Raw genomic sequence first — 15,526 nt, 5'->3', positions numbered from 1 at the left:
CTCACATTAAATTAAACATTATCATAAATAAAAAATATATAATATATAAAAATTAAATATATAGTATCACACAATATTTGTCGGCTTACACACTAGATAGTATCATATTCCTTATTTATTTTAATGTGAACACGAAAAGATCATTTGACCTTATCCAACAAATAGATATGATAGAAAACAAAAAATAAAAAGCTTTATACATTGAAATTGGAACTTCCCAAAACAAATCAGAACACACACACATGGGGGTGATTCTACTCTAAGAAAGTTTCATGCTTATTTTCAATACTTGATTGGCTTCCTGGGTTTGACAAGAATCTCTTCTTTGCACTCTTGGTTTCCCTGTTACATTCACAAACACCCTCTTTCTTTGTTAACTTTATTTTTTTCTCTTTGGTTAGTATTTTTTTCTTCTACATACCAATCCTTTCATCTTCTACATAAATTTATTTGGTCTTGTGTTCTTCTTCCAAAACTCATGTTTTGCATGGTTATTATTTGTGTAGATTTGTTTGGTTATTAGTGTATGATAGTGACACAAATTGGAAATATAAAAAATAAAATTAAGTATCCTATTATAGGATATAGAAAAGTCGCTTTCTTTGTAGGTAACAAGGGTTGTTAATCTTATTATATTGCTTTTACCCAACTTGTTGATCCTCTTATGGATTATGTTGTGTTATAGAACCAGATGTTTTTTGTTGCTTATCTTCATAGGACTTCGATATCTAAAGCGGGCCCTTGTTTTTTTTTTTTTTGCTTTTTTAGTTGGATACAACACTAGCAGATTTTTTCCTACTACTCCATATTCTTTATCAACTTTCTCTCTCCTCTTTCTCTGTGTAAATTTTCATACATAACCATCATATCTTAAACCAAGAGAACTCATAAAAGGGTTTCAAAGTTTCAAACTTTTTGTATTGGGTTTGTTGATGAAACTAAAGATCTTGTCTTTATGAATTATAATAATATGGAGTTAGAAGGTGTAGATCTGCATGTACAAGAGGTTGTTACTAGAGAGAATATTAGTAATAATCACCACCTTGTTGTTGGTTTTGAAGAAACTTTTGGTGCTTCTGAGAGAGATATGTGGCTGAACAATGATGATCAAGATGATCTTCTTGGTGTGAATGATCCTTCCATGTTCTATGCAGATTTCCCTTCTCTTCCTGATTTCCCATGCATGTCTTCATCTTCCTCTTCTTCACCAACTCCTGCACTTCCTATTAAGACCACAACTTGCACCACCACAACCACAACCACCTCATCTTCTTCGTCGTCTTCGGCGGCTTCTTGGGCTGCTCTGAAGTCAGGACAGCCCAGTATACGAGACTCTCACCTAATGGGGTCTGATGAGACTGTTTTGAAGTCAGATTTTGAGCAAAACAACTACCATTGTTACATGCAACATCAGAATCATCACCAGCTGCATGATTTGGATGATATAGGAACTGAAAACTTGTCCTCAACTGCATCCATGGAGGTTTCTCAACAGCACCAAAACCATGATCCTGGTCTTGATGGTACGGTTGGAGATTGCATGGATGAAGTGATGGGTTTTGGGTACATGGAGCTTTTTGAGGGAAATGATTTTTTTGATGCAGCATCTATTCTCCAGAGTGAAGAAAACCCTTTTGGGGTATTCACACAGGATCAAATGGTGCCAGTGCCACAGCAAGAGGAACATCATAATCAACATGCAATGGTACCACAGCATCATCATTATCAAGAATCTACACCACTACCACATCAAGGTATGACAAATGAAGAAGAGAATAATCATAACCAAGCTCTTATGTGTCCCCCTATTATTACCAATAACGATAATGAAGAGATCATCCAAGGAGAAGGTGGTGCAACTGGTGCTGGTGTAGATGATGAAATGAGTAATGTTTTCTTGGAATGGCTCAAGAATAACAAGGATAGTGTTTCTGCTAATGATTTGAGGAGTGTGAAGCTGAAAAAAGCAACAATAGAAAGTGCTGCAAGGCGTTTAGGTGGAGGTAAAGAAGCCATGAAGCAATTGTTGAAGCTTATACTTGAATGGGTTCAAACTAGCCATCTTCAGAATAGAAGGCCAAAGGATCCACTCACACATTTTCAGGGTCCTATTCAAAGCCAAAACAGAAACAACACTAGTTCCAATCTGAAGAATGCACCTGATCTATCAAACACTTGTTTCAACCAAACACCTTGGGTGTCTGTGTCTGAACAAAATTATGGAACAACAACAGATCAAGCTCCTCTTATGGCAACTCCTCAACCATTTCCACAACAAATGGTTGGTGCTGCTTCAAATAATCATAACCCTTATCAACCTGGTGCTGAATATCAAATGCTGGATTCAACACCTTCATGGCCTCCTTCTCAGTTCACAACTGTTGCTAATTCTCAATATAATCAGTCATTTGGGGACAACAATCTTCACACTCAAAAGCCATCTGCGGTGACTGCAATTGATGGCTATGGAAATCAATACCCTTATCTGTTTTTCCCCCATAGCCCTGGTGGTGATAGGTTGATGAGATTAGGCCCCTCGGCGACCAGAGAAGCAAGGAAGAAGAGGATGGCAAGGCAGAGAAGGCTTTTGGCTCATCACAGGCACAATCACAACGATATTAATCAACTCTCAGGTTCACATGCAAGGTTGGGAAGTGATAATTGCACTGCTATGTTGGCTCCTGCACATGCAAATCAAGCCAATTGGGTGTATTGGCAGACTATGTCTGGTGGGGCTGCTCCTATGGCACAGGTGGTTCCTTCAGAGCCGCAGGCAGTACAACAGGTGGTGGATTGGACTGCCATGCAAACCCAGAATACACAGAATTATCATCAAGGCCGAGTCTCATCGGAAAAGCGACAACAGGTGAGGTGGATCTTGATTTCATCAATGGAGAAATTCTTGTATAAATTTTCAAAGTATTAGGCCAATTGCGTAATTGATGAACATATTCCATTAGTATTATTTCTTTAGTAACTACGATAATGATAATTATCAACATTGGACTAATTAATGTGCTCCAGAATTATATAATAGAATATACATTTTGTTAGCTTAATTTGCTAAATGGAAAAACTCTTGCATACACTTTTCAATTATTATAGGTCAATTACATCATTGATTAACATAGTTCACTAGTGTTATTTATTAATTGACTAAGATGATTATCTATATGACATTGGACTATTTTGCACCAGATTTATGGAAAAATATTTCCTGGCTGGTTAACTTATTATGACTACAAAAGTAAATACATAAGTTGTTGATAATTAATGTTTGTTTCTGTTCTCTTTTCAATTTATTAAGATTTAAGTTGGGAAGACTTTTAGTTTTTTATCCATGAATAACTGGTGGCTTATTTTGTGTGGATGCTTTTTTTATTAATTGACAGGGTTGGAAGCCTGAGAAGAACTTGAAGTTTCTTCTACAAAAGGTGTTAAAGCAAAGCGATGTCGGAAGCTTGGGGAGAATTGTTTTGCCGAAAGTAATGTTCTTCTGCAAGTCATTTTCTCTTCTCGGATACTTGTTATCAATATCTTAAGTTTTGGTTATGTTGAAAATTGCGGAAAAATGCTATCACAATTGCAGAGACCCCCAAAACCACGATATTGTGCTCACAATTGCGGAGTGCAATTTAAAACACTCTTTGCTATATATATTACGATATACTTTAAAGAATTGAAAAGTCCTAATTTATCATCATTATTTTGATATAAATTTTGAACAGAAAGAAGCAGAAACCCACTTGCCAGGACTTGAGGCAAGAGATGGAATTTCCATAACAATGGAAGATATCGGTACTTCTCGCGTTTGGAACATGCGCTATAGGTATTCTAGAATTCATTGGAAAAAATTTGTATGTTTTTCCTTTGCATGTGTTATATTTTATCTTGCTGATACATTTGAGGCTAAATTTTGTTTTCCATTATTTCTTCTTGGAGCATCAGATACTGGCCAAACAACAAAAGCAGAATGTATTTGCTTGAGAACACTGGTTGGTTTCATTTCTTTGTCTTAGGTTTTCACTTGCATTTTCCTTATTATTTTTCTTGTTTTAACGGAACTAGGTTTCTAATACATCCATTTAATTTTGAAGGGGACTTTGTAAAAGCCAATGGACTCCAAGAGGGAGATTTCATAGTGATATATTCGGATGTGAAGTGTGGAAAATTTGTAAGTTCTCTTTTTATTTATCTTGGTTTTTTACGGAAAAAAGAAATGTATGCATTGACAATATACTAGTTTTATATATTATAATATATCATCCACAATTCATGGTTAATAATCATTGATTTTTCAAAAATAATAATACAAATGAATGGGAGATGATATACATTTTTAAATAGATAGTATATAAATATTATACTTTTTCTTTTAAATAAATCATTTGATCTTTATAGTTTCATTGCATTTTTAAATAAATTATTAATCCAAAAGTTTTTAGGTCTTTTCTGTCACATGGTTTGGAGACTTAATTTCAAAATTCTTTAATAAGTAAAGATTTCATTTAAAACTTATTTGAAATATTTAGACTAGTTTTAATTACAAACTTTATTAAAAAATGTAAGTTATAGGTGCTTCTTTAAATATCAAGGTAAGATTAATTTAAAATTTATTTCTTCTATATTTTTTTTTGTCTTTATAATTTTTGGCCAGCACTCTAAATTTTTAAATGAATTTATTTTTTTTTACAATATTTGGTGATTTTTTTTGTTCAAACAGATGATAAGAGGAGTGAAAGTGAGGCAACAAGGGACAAAACCAGAGACCAAGAAAGCATTAAAGTCTCAGAAAAACCAGCATGGAAGTAATGCTGCAACCATAGCTGGTGCTGCTATTAATAATAATGTCACACCATCTTCACCTAAGCAGAAAAATGAAAAGCTAGTCAAATAATAACATAAAATAGTATATTAATATATATATTATTAGTAGTAGAATAAATGAGACACTACAGAAGGCCATGCCCTTCAATTCTCTCTCTTTCATGCATGAGATTTGAACATGCAAATGGATAAGATCTTATGTGGTTGGTCCTGGTTTGCAACAACCCTAGATTCTCTAATGAAACCTGGTTCACAGTGCCCACAGAATAGTGTTAAGTAGTTTGAAACTTTAGCATGCAATATATCTTTGTATTTAACCGCAATTGTTTAATATTGTTGTATATGTGAAAACTTTATCAGAGATGCATGTGATGTCCATTTCTATTTTCTAACATGACTATTAAAGTTCCATGCATGGAAAATTTCGTCCTGGGTTATTATTGTTAATTATCAATTCTTAGTTTTCTTAAATAATAAGATGGGTTTAATATTTTTTTAAATAGTAGGTTAAGTAGGCTTAGTTTTTTAATGCACTTTTTAGCTTATTTTGATTTCTTATCCATAAGGATTGAATTTGGGGGAAAATTGTCAACTATTTAAATAATGGAACTTATTGTAAGAATCAAAAGATGTTAAAAATGTTTTTTTTTTCATGTATATAAAAACTTCAAATAAAATCGTGAGAATCTATTTTATTTTTTTACAAAATAATGATGCTAAGAAATAAAAAAATTAAATCTATTTTTATACATCTAAGCATCTGGTAAAAAAAGAGAAATTGTGAAATCAGATATTTGTTTTGGGAGAAAATAACGAACAAATTTGCAAACTCGGTATCAGATGAGGAATGAAAGGCAAGGAAGATTGTTAGAGATGTTCCAAAGTCTGGTGTTATAAGTAATATGAGAGTAGTAATTGCATAAAAACATACAACCTACGAATGAAATTCTTTTTATCTAAAAAGGACCGAAATCAAATCACACACCCTTGATAAAAGGTCAAATCAACTGGAAAATTAAGACATAAGTGCAACCTATGGTTATTCTTGATATTATTCTTAACGGAATAAAAATATTCTTATTCTATTCTTCGGTTCTATTATTCTTATTTTTTAATTTTTGTTCTTAAGTAAGAACATTTTTTGTTGTTCTTAACTAAGAGAAATAAATTAGAGAGGTAGATGTTGTAGAAAAATATAGATATTATGTACCCAAAAAAAAAATAAGAATGATATTTGTTATTGTGAAAAAAAGTAAATATTTTTCTTATTTCATAGGAAATTATAATACATTATAAAATAATGTATAACACTTAAATAATAATGAAAATGCTGTTTGACATTGTGGTTGCTCTAAGAAATAGAAGTATGATGACATGTCCTATTATGACATACTTTTAGTAGTACCAAAAAATATAAAAAGACTCATAATAAATAAGCTTATGAAGCATATATTTCAAAAGGGACAACATATTTTGTCTCACACTAGTATGTGAATCTATGTGCCATGAATTGTGATTGGGCAGAAAAATATTTCATAATTAAAATTTGAAGTTAAATATATATTTTTTTAACTAATCACAAATCATGATACATGAATTTGCGTGCACAATGTAAAACCGAGATGTTTTCCATTTTAGAGCACCAACCTAAGTCTCAAGACTTAACCCGGCCAAAGAGGCTTGAAAATATTCAAACGCAGAGAAAAATTGAAGGAAAGAAAAATAGTGAAAAATAGAATGATTTTTCAGTTGTTTAGTTGTTTAATATGAAAGAAAATGAGAGAAAAGAGAAGGAAAGAAAACATGTGATGGGATAAAATGACACAAATATCCACTATTAAAAAGATACAAAATTAATATTCACATTTATCTTAAAATTAAATATTTCTAGAAGTAGTGATGTATAAAAATATATTTATATTAAAATTAATTAATTAAAATATTATTAACACAAATTTCAAGGCAACTCAATCTATTATGTTTGTGTATCTAGACCATAATATCTCATCAATGATTCTTTATTTTAAGATTGTAATTTTACTTTAATGGTAGGTTTCTCGCCATTTTCTCTCCAAAGTGTGGTGGAAATGTTTTTTTGTGGGACCCACCCAAAATTTTCTTTTCATCCTATTTTTCTTTGCTAACAAGGGACGAAAAACATCCAAATTCATCAATTTTCTCCACCCTCCTTTTTTTTTCCTTGCATTTGCAATAGAACCAAAGTCCTAAACGTAGCCATGTAGACTTACAGATAAGCCTGCTACAAACTGATAGAAAGATATATAATACAAAGAATAGTCACAAGTCACAACCATTATAACATTTGACTTTCTTTCACAATAAAGTAAGTTCATTCTAAATCAATGAGACATTTCACCATAAATTATATAATCAAGGAGAGTATAAAATCATATTTCAAAGAAATTTTTTTGGGTGCTTATTTCAGAAGTCACAAACACACCTTTATTTATATATTTATTATATTATACTAACTACTTTTGTACGATAAATAAGTATAATCTTTTAACAAAAAATGTAATTATTATAATTAAGTTAAAGAAAATATATTATATTGTAAAGACAAGTTCAAATAATATAAAAGTCAATATATTTTCATTATTTTTTGTTTGTTATAAAATGTATCAATAATCTAAGGAGATGTTATTTAAATCATTTTTATACTGTATTGTAACGAACCAAGAAGAGATATTGATTTGTATACTATTTAGATCTCTATCCATAATATATCATATTTTGTTTAACTTAATTACATTTATCACATTTTTTTGTTTAAAATATTACATTTATCTCTCTTGCGGGGTAGTAAGTGTAATGTATATAAATAAAATATGAAGGTTTGTGTAGGTGTGGATAAGGATGAGTGATTTTTGTAATTTCACTAAAATCCAGGGAGTGTATATATAATTTACTCTAAAACTAAGTTCATGAAGAAGCATGTGCACCTATTTTATTAATGGGGGAGGAATCCACTTACTCTAAGAGTAAGTTTTGTAAACTTACTCCTTATCCTAACCATCAATTTTAGGAAAATCCAATGGTTTGAATTAGTGAGTAGATCTAAACCATTAAATATCCATAGAATTTATGACTAGAATTGGAGTAAGTGGATTCCCACTCTTTATTAATTATTTAAGAGATGAGTACATACACCCTCCATAAATTTAATGTCTTTTGTAATTAGACATTATCAACTATTTTTTCTTCATAATTACTATTTAAATTTTATTTGTTGATGAAATTAGTCTCTGTAAAAAAAATGTTAAATTACTAATAATATGAGAACAATGAAGTCGTTGTCATCAGACTCACAATAGTAGCAATATGTATACCATTGCAACAATGCATGTTAGCCAGTGTTAATGATCAGCAAAATCCGTCGTCCAAATTGATTGAGAAGAAAATAATAAATAAGTTTCATAGTTAGAAGAGGATAATAGATTAATATTGGTATATAAAATATTTAAAATTACAAAATAATGATATGACAATCAAAATTTTAAAAATAAATGTTTGAGTGAGAATTTTTCCTTGTTACAAATTTGACATTATCTTTATGTAGAGATCAATTTTATCAACAATTAAAGTATAAGGGCTAATTAGGAATAAAAATAGTTCATGATAATTACTTACAAAAGACATAAAGTTTAAGAGAGATTTGTGGACATTTTCATTAGTTTTTAGCGTATATAATGAGAGGATTGTTGAATTTTTTCCGAATTAATCAATTAATTTTTTACTATTTTTCAAATGCAATACAAGTAACAATTTTTTTATTTAAACAAACGTAATATTATTTATTTAACACGATTAATATTTTTTATTTTATAGAATCATTCTTTTGTTTATAAAAGTTTTAGTTCAAATTTAAAACTAAGAGTACAAAGTATTGTCTTTATAGATCAAATGTATCATTTTAATTACTTGTTATACTAGTTAATATTTTTTTTGTTTTTAAGGAATCACTCTCCGTTTCAAAATGTAAGAGTTTTTTTTGCATGTTTTTTAAGTATAGAGGTGCTAACTGGAAAATTGTTATTGGAATTATCAAATAATGTAACAAACAAGTTTACATTAAAGGGTTTTCTAATCTATAAACACTTGCTAGATTATACTCTTCTAATTAACAATTATTATTTTAAGTGATTGTTAGATGGTTACTTGTTCGGTGACATAAATTAATCAAGATTTTAATATAAAATGACAAAAGGAGCTCAGATTGAACTTCATACTTACTATCTATATACACACCATTCATAAGGTAAACTCAATTAATAATGAATACTCTACACAAATGACCTTTAAATTACTAAAACTAATGTCTTAGTTAATAACTTCATACTTACTATCTATATATACACAATTCATAATGTAAGTTCAATAAGTAATTACTATTCCACACAAATGATATCAAGATTACTAAAAGCTAATGTCTTAATCAATTTAACAATTTATGCAACAAAGTTATATGTCTAGCAATTTTACCCATAAGATTAAGATTTATAACACGCATAATATAGCGTTGTGTCTAGTAGTCTATGCATGCAATGTTGAGTTAAATGCAATACCTTAATTGTATTAGCCGGCAATGTCTTGGTCTATACTAATACCTTATTAAACTACCTCTATGTCTTGTAGTCTAGATTAATAAGACTAAGTTATATGAATAATTAAGCATACTTCTATGTCTAGTAGTCTATGCCAATAAGTTTGAGAGTTATAAATTACAAGATTAATTCTATGTCTAGATACCAATAAATTAATATGCATGAGATGGCAAGTTGATACAAGTCTATATCTAGAAAATATATGTTGAGTTACGCAAGTTCAAAATTATGTAAGTATGATAATAAGCACTTTTGTTTTTGCAAAAGGACCCAAATTTCAGAAGGAAAGTGGTTGTTATACAAGATTTGCGTTAGATGAAGATTTAATTTGTAAATTATTTAGTTCATTGATCTCTTTCAATTTATTCAAGTCATTGATTTTCCTCACTGAAATCTTTTTATTTTCAAAAAGGGTCCAGATTTCATAAGGAAAATGACTCTTATACAAGATTTGCATGAGATGAAAAATTAATTTGTAAATTATTCAGTTCATTGATTTTTCACATTCAATCAGTTCATTAATTTCCTTCATTGTAATCTTGTCAATGAGGTCTTTAACATCTTTTGATTTTCCAAAAGGGCCCAGATTTCAAAAGGAAAGTGCTTGTTATACAAGATTTGCGTGAGATAAAGAATTAATTTGTAAATTATTTAGTTCATTGATTTTCTTCATTCGGTTCATCATAATGTATTTTTCCTATTTGAATGAAAAATGAACAATTATTTTGGATGTTAATTTCAATTTTTTGTTATTTATTTGCATGGTGATTTTCTTTAATATTTTTGCAGTTCCATATTATTAAACATAATAAATAAATTAACAAAACTTAATAAACACAAAACACAAATTAACAAAACTTAATATTTAATATTTTTGCAGTTTCATATTAATAAACACAATAATATAGTAATATACTTAATGGCAACTTCATGTTAATTATTAACGTACATTCATGTTGCATATAATGTGACTCGTAATATAAAATGTTAATTTACCAGCACATAATTACGAAAATGCTGTTAATTTGGGAAATGAGTTTAGTTTAACAGTGCATAATTAATATAGCGCTATCAATATATTCTCTACAACATTGCATAGTTGAGATACAACTGTCAATTAGATTTTATTCGATATCACATAATTGAGATAGCATTGTCAATTATATTATATTCAACAACGCATCATTCAGGAAGTGTTGTTGATGTGTTCATAAAAATGAGTAGTAAACAGCTGGATAAATAATAACAGCGCAACCCTTAATATGCGTTGTTGATGTGTTCATGAAAATGTCAATACAACAGTACTATCGTTAATATGCACTATTGAAGATGTCAATACAACAACTCTATCTTTAATATGTGTTGTTAAATTGTTACTACGGTTTAAATATCTAAAATATGAATCAGTTTCCTATACACTCTCAAACTTAATCGAAAAGAAATCCTCATACTCTCAGCAAACCCTCACACTCTCATAAACCCTTGTACTCTCAGAAACCTCAAAAAAATTCATCAATGGCTTCCCAAAGTGGTGATCATGGTTCTCATAATGGTGATGAAGCTACACCGACTCCACAAGACAAGCAAATCATTGTTCGAAAACAAATTTCACGTGGAATGACTTCCATGAAGAATGTCATTCGGTCAAGAAGTAAGGATGTGAAGATAGAAGTTCAATGAAACTCTAAAGTCCAACCATTAAACTCGAAGGGTGGCAACTCATTAGTTAGCTACATTGGGGTTGTGGTTAGGCAGAATATGAAGCTAATATTCAACAAATGGAGTGATGCAGGAAATGTCGTGAATGAGCGTATTTGGAATAAAATAACATAAGTTTATTTTTCAGTTTTTGTGTTTTTGTGTTTTCATGCATTGTACGTATATGTGTTACGTTTTCATGCAATGTACATATATGCATATATTTGCATGCAATATAGTTAATGTATATGTGTTTTCAGAGCACTTTTGATGTTGGTAAGGAGTATATGGATTATATCCTTAAATCGGCTGGCAAGGCTCTCTGACAATTCCGAACTGATGTCGGAAAATTACTCAGAGATGTTGATGGCAATGTCAACCTAAAACCTCCAACTAAATATGCAAATATCATTGATGAAGAGGATTAGAAGACTTTTGTCACCCTACGCACACAAGACGAGTCTTTCTTGGTAAAATCATATTCTTTGTATTGACTTTTGTATATATGCTTTTGTATATACATATATATGATTGTTGATAATAATTAATGTTGTTTGTTTTTTCAGAAAATAAGTAATGAAAATCACAAGAGGGCATCCAGGCCTTTATATCCATACCGAGCTTCTCGAGCAGGGTATAGAGGAATCGAGAAAAAAATTGTAAATATATATATATATATATATATATATATATATATTTATATCTAATTACATTATTATTGGTTATGTTTTGTTAGTTGAAGAACAAAAGCGATACACTTATGACTCTACATGGAGTAGAACTCGATGTTCTATGGGTGGATGCCAATAAGAACAAGGATGGTGTCATTGACAATGAGGCATAGCCGGATAGTTGCATAATACTTGATAATGCACTAGGACTGCCTATCTACCCTGGTCATATCTGAGGTGCAGGATTTAGGGTTAGCCAACGAACATTTGTACCTCATCCAAAGCGTGCAACTAAAGCCCAAATGAGCCAGGTTCAAAATCAGTTGGATTGCCTCATGCAATGTTTCAACGAATTTGAGTAATCAATGAAGGTGAAGGAAGTTGAGTGACAACGACTAGCTAGTGTTGTTGGCACTATTCCTTCAACCATCAATGAGAGTTGCACACCTGCATCTTACAATATTCACATTTCGATTCTCATTCCTGAGGTAATTTAGTTAACTTATTTTAATTTAGTTATTTTATTTTAATTTAGTCGTTAAGTAATTATATGTTTTAACTTGCGTATAGGGAATCAGTTCTTGCAAACTTGTCCTAGATACCCCAACTAGCCGAGTAGTGGGTGTTGGGAAAGTACACAAGTCGGCCGATGTTATACTTGCATAATGCACGTATCCCACGTCATCATGTGAAGTTCTCGATTGATGTTGCAATCGACGATGATGCGTTGCTGCCAATTCCTCTCGATGAAGATATATTCACAGTTGGAGGGGCTATAGGCACTTTTATGGCTTGACTAGTAGACCTTGCACAAGTAATTCCTTCTAAGGTATGATTTTTTACCTTATGTTCACTCATATTATATTATATTATATATATATATATATATATATATTCATCTATAATTGATATGTTTTTTATTAAATATTTCAGGAAAATGTACATTCCACCACCAATAGCACCCAAAGACTGAGTCATCTTCGGGGGATGTAAGCTCGATGCCATCTACCGGAGACGTGAGCTCAAAGCCATCTACTGGGATGTGAGCTCCAAGAAGACTATCAACTACTGTACTCAACAATTTGAGCATGTACAAAAGTTGGGAGATGATATAATAACTATATCAATTCCCAAGGAAGTCTTCGTGGATAATATTGATGAATACGTTGACATCAATGAAGTCCAGGATGTATATAAACATGAATGGATAGGTGCAACCGCTATACGTATATATATGAGGTAAATTATGTTCTCTTAACTTTTCACTTTTGCATGGCAGTGTGTTATAATTTACTAACATTTGTGTTATATATATTAGCTACTTGTATGAAAATTTTGTTTCTATAAATAAGAAAATGGTGATGTTCATATCTCCACACCTTACCGCTCTTGTGTCGAGTGACAAAAATAAGATTGAGGAACATATAGAACGAATTACAAATACTCTCCTCCATCATAAAGAAAATGCAAATTTATTTCTTACACCTTTTAATATTGGGGGACCATTTTTTAATTATATTTTATATTTCTTTCTTTAGTATGTTTGTTGTGCTTAACATTTCCTAATTATGTACATATGTTTTGTTACACAACATTAGCTTTTGGTTGCCATCAATCGGGTCAATAAAGAAATACATTACTTTAACTCATTGGCATATGGTGATCCGAACAAGTACACCGCTATGAAAGAATTGTTTTCCAGGTAAGTGGACTACTCATTTAAACTTTTAGTTACACTTTCACTTTCCTAGTTGTTTAGTAATTAAGTACATTTGCTATTGTTTAGTGCGGTGAGAGTTTACAGAAGTTGTAATCGTCCTAGAAACAAGTTACCACATGACAAAATCAAGTAGACTCATATAAAGGTATTGACACAAATCATCTTAAACAATTATATGTGTAATATATTCATATTTCAACTAAGGCTATACTTATATGTTTACTTCCTTTTAATTGTAGACCCCTTGCCAAAATAAACGATGTAGATTGCGGTTATTACGTGCTGAAATTCATGAAGGAGATCATTCAGCAATGGCCAACTAATGAATTCAAGTTTTTTGGCAAATCATATACATATGACCAAGTCAACCAGATTAGAGAACAATGGTCAAAGTTTGTACTTAGAGTTGTTGGCAAATCATAGGTATATAGTAGATTAGTTTTACATAGATTGTAGCTTAGAGAATTCAATTAATGTTCAATGTAATTTATATGATTTGGTGTATGCAATAAATGTTTATGTAAACATTACAGTGTAATTAACGTTCAGTATATAAATTCAGTTGTGTTCATATAGTTGTGATTTTGTATGCATTCATTTTGTTGTTCTGTTCTGTTTCTGTATGCACTCATTTTGTTGTTTTGTTCTATTTCTGTTGTATGCTTAACTGGGTAGAATTAGGAATAGTGGTCTACAACAGTTTTTTAAACGAATGCACTTTTTTATACATATACAATAGCACTTTTTTAACAATGCGATGTTGATTACGTTGAATTCAACAACACATTCATAATAAAGCGTTGTTGAATACTTATTTCTCATTTATTTACTTTTAGCTATACAACAGCGCATTCGATAAGAAGCATTGTCGATATGATATCTTCCACAGTGCTACCTCCAGGTTGCGTTGTGGAACACTTACCTTCTTTATATTTGAATGAGGAGTTCTTCCATAGCGCTAGTTTTAGGACGCGTTGTTGATTAAGTATCATTGACAGCGCCACCATTATGCGCTATTGATTAGGTATTAATGACAGCGCTGACTTAATTATGCGTTGTTGAATATGCTATCAGACCCTAAAAAATTAAGTTGTTCTCGCAATATTCTCACACATTCAGCTATCCCAATATTCATTTACTCAGCGGTGAAACTCATTTACTCTCAAAATCGACCTCGACAATCATTCAATACCAAATTTCAAATATCATTCACTCATTCAACACGAAAATCCTTCTTCGCCGATTTCGAAAGTACTTCACTCGTTTAACCTTAAAATCATCATTCACGCATTCAACATCGAATTGAAAGTGAGTTTTCCTTATAGTTATTTGCCTTTTTAATTACATTATATTTAGCTTGTATTGAGTTATAAATATTTTCCTTATAAATGAGTGAAAGTGATTTCACTCATTTCGCTTGTATTACGTTGGGGTTCCCGAGTTCCGACCATTACATTATGAGTTAGGGTTCCCCCATTTTTAATTACACAATAATGTATTTGCTCTACTTGGTGAGCTTAACTCCAAGATTTAGGGATTTATGCTCATTATAGTTTTTTGTTAATAGAAAATGGATCGAAAATGGATGAGTGATAATCGATTGACGAAGGAGTATGAAGAAGGAGTGAAATCATTTGTTAGATTTGCAATTAGGAATGCTGACAAACCCTAATAGAATTGTATGTCTTTGCTTAAGATGTGGTTACTCAAACCGAATTACTCCAAATGAGTTAAAAGTTCATTTAGTGTGTCACAGTATTAACCAAAGTTACACATGTTGGTCAAGACATGGTGAGAAGAGAGACGTTATGGATTGTGATGTTGAGATGCATATGAAAGACAACTACACAAATGCATATGAAGACAACCGTTTTGAGGAAATGGAAAACGTTGTCGAAGAAGATCTTCAGGATTGTCCTGAGATGTTTCAGCGGTTGATAAGTGATGTTGAGAAACCATTATATGATGGTTGTACTAAATTCACA

At 31.0% G+C, this 15,526-nt stretch overlaps 1 protein-coding gene across 2 annotated transcripts; it reads left to right on the top strand.

The window, feature by feature from the left end:
* On the top strand, positions 407-5,255 carry LOC109352569 (B3 domain-containing transcription factor ABI3-like). Of its 2 annotated transcripts, none has more exons than XM_019594662.1 (6): positions 407-2,866; positions 3,393-3,485; positions 3,729-3,829; positions 3,949-3,995; positions 4,098-4,174; positions 4,724-5,255. In XM_019594662.1, exons 1-6 carry the CDS (start codon positions 956-958, stop codon positions 4,895-4,897), a joined length of 2,403 nt encoding a protein of 800 aa, XP_019450207.1. In that variant the 5' UTR covers positions 407-955; the 3' UTR covers positions 4,898-5,255. The 2 variants fall into 2 exon arrangements, with proteins under 2 accessions (XP_019450207.1, XP_019450206.1); XM_019594661.1 differs by having other exon boundaries at positions 3,943-3,995.

Source organism: Lupinus angustifolius, chromosome LG07 (genome assembly GCF_001865875.1).
Source record: "Lupinus angustifolius cultivar Tanjil chromosome LG07, LupAngTanjil_v1.0, whole genome shotgun sequence".
Taxonomy (NCBI): domain Eukaryota; kingdom Viridiplantae; phylum Streptophyta; class Magnoliopsida; order Fabales; family Fabaceae; genus Lupinus; species Lupinus angustifolius.
The sequence above is the reverse complement of the archived record's forward strand: the minus strand, read 5'-3'. Positions and strand labels throughout refer to the sequence as shown.

Bases quoted from the DNA above. Each gene is read 5' to 3' on its own strand.
- LOC109352569 (XM_019594661.1), top strand. From the start codon at position 956: ATGAATTATAATAATATGGAGTTAGAAGGTGTAGATCTGCATGTACAA. The intron at 3,996-4,097 runs GTTGGTTTCATT...TTAATTTTGAAG, and splicing joins GTATTTGCTTGAGAACACTG to GGGACTTTGTAAAAGCCAAT. The intron at 4,175-4,723 runs GTAAGTTCTCTT...TTGTTCAAACAG, and splicing joins ATGTGAAGTGTGGAAAATTT to ATGATAAGAGGAGTGAAAGT.